Source organism: Arachis ipaensis, chromosome B8, assembly GCF_059453495.1.
Source record: "Arachis ipaensis isolate K30076 ecotype BB chromosome B8, ASM5945349v1, whole genome shotgun sequence".
Classification (NCBI taxonomy): domain Eukaryota; kingdom Viridiplantae; phylum Streptophyta; class Magnoliopsida; order Fabales; family Fabaceae; genus Arachis; species Arachis ipaensis.
The window spans coordinates 11,903,357-11,910,173 of record NC_142443.1 but is presented as its reverse complement, the minus strand read 5'-3'; the positions used below and the strand labels follow the sequence as shown (position 1 = coordinate 11,910,173).

Here is a 6,817-nt window from a genome sequence, read left to right as displayed (position 1 = left end):
TCTATTTTAGGGCTAGCTCACGTAGGTGTGCTATACTCCGACCTTGTCTGCAAGGCCCTACTTTGCTTCTTTGTCGTTTCCTCCCATGGTTCTGCGTGAATTTTGGTGTGCATCGAGATCGGAAAGGAAGATGCCTGCCGCGTCTCGGGATCTCTTGCGTAGGGCTAGTGCTGATGTTGTCGTATTCTACCGCGGTTTTTCGGTCTCTGTGGATGGTTCCGACGAAGCCATCTTCTGCCGTGAACTTCATTAGGAGGTATTTGGTAAAGATGACGGCGGAGAGGTCGTTGATTGTTTTTCTTCCGAGGATGACGTTATAAGCGGTGGAGTTCTTGAGGACCACGAACTCGGACAGGATTGTCTTCCTCTGGCTTTCCGTCCCTATGGTAAGGGGAAGAATGATGGAACCGTCTGGCTTGAGGAAGTTGTCTCCGAGTCCCGTGACACCGTTGCGGTGTGTTTGGAGATTTTCGTTGCGGAGCCCGAGCTTGTCGAAGGCACCTCGAAAGAGAATGTTGGAGTCTGCACCGGTGTCCACCAGTATTCTCCGAACTAGTCCTGTTCTGATTCTCGCCGAGATGACGAAAGGTGCGTCTTCGGCCGAGGTGCTATGCTGGCAATCCTCGGGCAAGAAAGTTATCATTTTGTTGGCTGTGGCAGCTGGGGCTTGATCTCTGACAGCCAAGACTTTGAGGTCCTTTTTTAGTGTTGATCTTGACTTGCCTGACACATCCTTGCCCGTGATGACATTTACTATTATGGTCGGGTCGTCTTCTGGACTTTCCCTGGGAGGTTGTTTTTGTTTTCTCGGGTTGCGTCCTTCCCTCTTAGGCGACCTGTCTTTTTCCGCGCGTTTTGGTTCTCTGATGATTTGGCGAACTCTGGGAGTTTGCCGTCTCTTATAGCTTGTTCAAGGGCGTCTTTAAGGTCGAAACAGTCTTGTGTTCTGTGCCCGTAACCTCGGTGGTAGTCGCAGTAAAGGGTCTTGTTGCCGCCCGTTCTTTCTCTGAATTGTCGGGCTTTCAGGATAATACCCCGATCCGCTATCTGGTGGTATATCTTGGTAATCGAGGCTGTCAGGTGGGTGTAGTTCGAAAATTTCCCGATCCTGGGTGATCGGTTTGTGTTGGTTTGTTTGGGTTGGTCTCTTTGACTTTCTCTGGGCATCGGATTATGGCGGGAAGTCGGGTTGCCGTGTGGAGTGTTGCCGTGTTACCGTTTATTGGCGGCGACGACCTGGCTAACCTCCTCGTCGTTTATGTAGTCTCTGGCGACGTTTTGGATCTCGTGCATGGTCCATACTGGCTTGGTGGTGAGGTGTTTGCGGAAGTCTTCGTTCATGAGCCCGTTGGTTAAACAGAGGCTTGCGACGGAATCTGTGAGTCCATCAATCGTTAGGCATTCATCGTTGAAGCGGTCCAGGTATTTTCGTGTGGATTCGTCTTGTTTCTGTGTGACCCCTAATAAGCTGATGGGGTGTTTAGCTTTGGTAATTCTGGTGGTGAATTGGGCCATGAACTTCCGTGAGATATCTTGGAAGCCGGTTATGGATCCGTTGGGGAGGGCATTGAACCATTTAATCGTTGGCCCGGCTAGGGTTACTGGGAAGGCCTTACCTCGGACCGCATCAGCGGCCCCTTCCAGGTTCATCCTGGCCTTGAAGGCCGTTAGGTGCTCCTGGGAGTCCTTGGTTCCATCGTACTTCATATCCGTAGGCTTGTCGAAGCCTTTAGGGAGTTTTGCTTTCAGGATTCTTTCAGTGAAGGGAATGGCTCCCATTATCACGTGGTCACTTCTTGTGCGTTTGGCCTCTTGATGTCGTCGGTCGTTGTCCGTTTCATGTTGATGAGCCGGGTTGCGTGGGACGCTGCGATCATACCTTTTGCTGTGTCGTCGTTCAGGCATCCTGTCATGTCCGTGGTCACGGCAGATGTTGCGATTGTATCTCTTGGCATGTCGCCGTTCTGGCGATCCACCGTGCCTGGTTTCATGGCGAGATCTTGATCTAGAGGTTGCGTGACTTCCGTTTTTTTCGGCGTTGTGCTTTTCTTTGGGTGTAACTCGGCCTTTGAGGTCTTGCACCCTGAGGCAGGGCTCTTGGATTATCTGGACCGCCTTCTCTCCTAGGCCGTCGGGTGGCCGAGCTTCAGTGGGGGACGGTTGTCCTCTCTTGGTTGTTGCTGGGTTGGGGTTGGTTGGCGATGTGCCGCGCTTATTATCCTCCCGTGGGTGGGAGGAGTGTTATCTTGGAGTTCGGGAGTTGGGATGTTGGGTGGAGGATTGCTCCTCGAGGTTCTCTGTCATGCCGCCACGATTTGGCTGTCCCCCGCGTCTATGTAAGAACCTTGAGAACTTTCTTGATCTCTTAGCTCCTGAGAGGTCTGAGCTTGGCCAGGGTGGTAGCGTTTAAGGAGGTCGTTCATGATTAGCTTCCTTATGAATTTTCAGTAAGGTCCGAAGGGGGATCATGGCAACAGAGTTGTCATAGGTGAGGCGGCGGATGGCAGAGGTTTGGAACCTGGTGTTGAAGGAGGTGACCTCGTGGGTTTGGAGGAAGAGCTTGAAGAGTTCAAAAGAAGAAGCAACAACAGTGGGCATGGAGCCAAAATAGAGGGAGAAGATGGGGCCATGGCGCTTGGAGGGACGGATGAGGGGAGTGGTGAATGAGAGGGTCCAAGAGGTGGAGGTGTCCCACTAAAGGGAGGTGAGACTTTGGGCTCGGAGGATTTAGAATTTCACCGTTGGAATAGGGCGATGGTGCATAAAGAGTGTTATCACTAAGAAGGTGATTACAAGTCGAAGAAACATTGTTCCTTTGGAATTTCGCCGTTGGAGTAGGACGAAGGTATGTTATCACTGCAAATGTGATGCAAGTTAAGGAAACATTATTCCTTTGGGATTTCGCCGTTGGAGTAGGGCGAGAGTGTGTTATCACTGCAAAGGTGATGCAAGTTAAGGAAACATTATTCCTTTGGGATTTCGCCATTGGAGTTTCGCCGTTGGAATAGGGCGAAGGTGTGTTATCACTGCAAAGGTGATGCAAATTAAGGAAACATTATTCCCTTGGGATTTCGCCATTGGAGTTTCGCCGTTGGAATAGGGCGAAGGTGTGTTATCACTGCAAAGGTGATGCAAGTTAAGGAAACATTATTCCTTTGGGATTTTGCCGTTGGAGTAGGGCGAATGTGTGTTATCCCTGCAAAGATGATGCAAGTTAAGAAAATATTATTCCTTTGGGATTTCGCCGTTGGAGTAGAGCGAAGGTGTGTTATCCCTGCAAAGGTGATGCAAGTTAAGAAAATATTATTCCTTTGGGATTTTACCGTTGGAGTAGGGCGAAGGTGTGTTATCCCTGCAAAGGTGATGCAAGTTAAGAAAATATTATTCCTTTGGGATTTCGCCGTTGGAGTAGGGCGAAGGTGTGTTATCCCTGCAAAGGTGATGCAAGTTAAGAAAATATTATTCCTTTTTGCTCTCAGCTACACCCAAGAAATCTGAGTTTGATGATTGCTCTTCTGGGTTATCCGCCATGCTGCCACAACGTTGCGAAGTCCCCAAGACGGCGCCAATGTACAAGATGTCTCTGGTACGGGTTAAGAGATGGATCGAGAACTTGCGGGTTGAGGCAGATGCCGGATCACTTGCTTGGAGCAATGGGGGGTGGTACCTGCAAAGACACTCCGACGCTCAAGTCAGAATGGATCTAAGAGGTAGAAAGTGTGAGGAATGAGTGAATACCTGGAGGGACCTGGGTCCTCTATTTATAGGTGATGGTGAATATCTTATCTTATCTTATTTGACTAAGATAAGGGAGACGTTTGAATTATCTTATCTTATCTTATCTTATTTAGCTAAGATAAGGGAGACGTTTGAATTCGAAAGTTGGTTAGGAGCTCTAGTGGGCTGGTTCCGAGCCTTCTGGAAGGGCGAAGCGGGTCGGACCCTGGTAGCCGGGTTCGGAGACCGTTCTGGGTGTAGGATCCGTGGGCCGGATCCGTAACAGATACAATAATAATGCAAAAGCTGAAGGGTAGTAACGGTAATTCAATAGCTAATTAATTAAGTAGTGTCATATGATGTGGTCAAGTTCTTGCACCCCACGCCAAGAAAGTCAACGCCTAATCTCCATTCTTTAATAGTACTCAGTCAGCTAGAGTTATATATTGAAGATGATCACGTGAATCGAACTATATATATTTGTAGATGAAAATAATAAATAAAAACAAGAGATTTGTTCATTCCGAGTTTCTTTATTCCATTCTTACTCCTCTATGACATTGCCAATATATAGAAACATCTTACAAATTGTTTAAGGTCAGAAAAAAAAATGATGATAATACATACACAGTCTGATGACTACATCTATTTATTTATAATTTATAGTATATTAATTTTGAGATTCAAGATTTTACTCAATAGAAATATGATCTATTGAATGATATGTAAGGTATCACAGTAACATTGTATTATTTAGGAAAAACAAATTTGAGGTTTAACTGGTCAAAGAAAGTTGTATAAAACATTCATTTTAATTAGATGAAACTTGTTATTTTAAGCATTTAATTTAATTGTTGGTATTTATGACACACTGGAGATTTTGTGATTTTCCGTGGTCCTTTGATAACATTATCACTTACAATTAGTATGTCAATTCTCCATTTCATCAATCAGAAATTTCATTTGTTTTAGACGTGATATTATAACAATTCTAATTAGTGCCCATAATGAATAAATATACAAATATCATTATATGAAGCATTATTATTATGAACTATGTATCATATCTTCATAAAGTGAGTTAGTGTAAGAATATGAAACTTTTTTCTCGAAAATTAAATAGTAATGTTTTACTTTTGGAGGAAGAAATTAATTAAAGCTACATCATTTTTATAATAAAATGCCAAAATACCTTAAAATCAAACAAAATAACCAAGCTCGTAACCAAAATTGAAGTGTTTATTTAAACGTACCAAAATTATTAAAGAAAAAGTACTTGAGTAGGTGTGACAATAGATGCTAGCTCTTCTCTCCCTCTCAGGGCTACATTGAATCACAGCACCAGGTATAACAACACAAATTAATTAAGTTGGGTGTATACGTATCTGTATAAAAGACATTCCAACTCCAATATACAGTCCAATAGTGGAAGTATATGTAGTGAAGAAACTCTTAAGAACCTTCCATTTTTAGTTTTTTTTTTTTCTTTTGTTATTATTTGATTAGTATAAATATTAAATTATTTTTAATAAATAAATTTAAAAAAAAATATAGGTGCACACAATATTAATTTATGTACGTAAAATTTTAATAAATATAAATATAAATTATAATTTTTATGTATAAAATTTATGTAAATATAGGTATAAATTAGTGCTAATTAAATATTGATAAAAAAATAATAATATTTATTGGTCAATATTACTCATATGTAGTGTGTGTCAAGTGAAAACAATGATCGAGTTTGTATTATGTAATGTACATGTTCCGAGAGATAATAAGTACCAACGAACGAAATTAGTAAATTGAATTGGAAAATATAGTTGATATAAATTAATTAGTTCAACCAATTTTTTCTAAATAAAAAAATAAATCCAGTATAAAATTATTTATCCAAAAATATTATTCAAATAATAAGAACTGTTTTAGAATTTAAAACCTAAGTTCTCATAAAATCTTTTTTTCTTGTGCTTAAATTATTTTTTTAACAAAAATTGAACTCTATATTTGTTATCCTAGAAATTTTTAAATTTTAATACTATGTTATTCAAAATTTTAGTAGTTAAGTGTTTCCTATAGTAAATAGAAATAGTTTTTAGTTTGGTTTTTTTATGATATTTTTTAACTTGATAAATTAATGGTTAATTTTTTACATATCTAAATTTTATTTAAAGATTTATATTACATGCATCAATAAATTATTTCATATACAAAATAAAATTTAAATGTTTAACATTTATTTAAGTAGACGAGTGAATTATTGCTAAACTATGAATTGTTGGTTAGTAAATTAATATAAGGTAGGTAGCTAGGTAGGAGGAAACATAAAAGATCAAGAGAAAGATCGAACTTTTATTAAAATCTAGTCGACATTTAACTATCATGAAAAGAATGTGTAATCTCACATTATTAGATATAATTTCACACTATTAAAAATACTAATAATAACTAATTAGTTACTACAAATCACAAATTGTGGTGACTTCCTAACACTACTGATATATCAATGTAGTTGTATGAATCTAGAACCGAATTGAATGTATCTAGATCCGAATTGAATGTGGCCTCTGAAAGTAGCAGCAGAATCTCTTAGGGATGCCGCCCGAAACAATAACATTATTCATGAAAAACAGAAGCAGAAGCTGCTGGTATTGAAAATAGTAGTTTAATTAATTGTCTCTATAACGCTGAAATTTGAAGTTAAGCTAGCCTTCCAAATAAACAAATAGAAAATCCTGGATCTTTATTTTCTGCTCTCTAATACATGTATATCATTATTCATCCAAAACCCATTGTATTAATTATCAAATTAGATAATTTACATTAATTAATTTGAATTTCTGTTGGTTGGTTATTTTAGTCTGGTTAATTAATTAGTAATGATTAATATGAAGTTACTCCTAAATCCTAACTAAACCAGAAGAGATAACATATATTAGAAAGTCGAATAATGTTGACTAATGTTACCTAACATTTTTCTTAATTAATTTCATCTGAATATCAAGATAGATAACTGCTAGGCTCCATTATATTTTTTGAATCATATATATATATATATATATATATGGCTCAGTTTACTTTGTTGTTGCAAATCATCAAG

General features: G+C 39.6%; 1 protein-coding gene across 1 annotated transcript; it reads right to left on the bottom strand.

Annotated features, from left to right (window-relative positions):
- Positions 1–1,212: 1,212 nt before the first annotated feature.
- LOC148547223 (uncharacterized) lies at positions 1,213–1,779 on the bottom strand. Its single transcript, XM_088495342.1, has one exon. The coding sequence runs from the start codon at positions 1,777–1,779 to the stop codon at positions 1,213–1,215; it is 567 nt and encodes a 188-aa protein (XP_088351468.1).
- Between the last annotated feature and the right edge of the window lie 5,038 nt (positions 1,780–6,817).

What these genes read in the sequence shown, in the direction of transcription:
- LOC148547223 (XM_088495342.1), bottom strand. Translation starts at nt 1,779, where the DNA reads ATGGGAGCCATTCCCTTCACTGAAAGAATCCTGAAAGCAAAACTCCCT.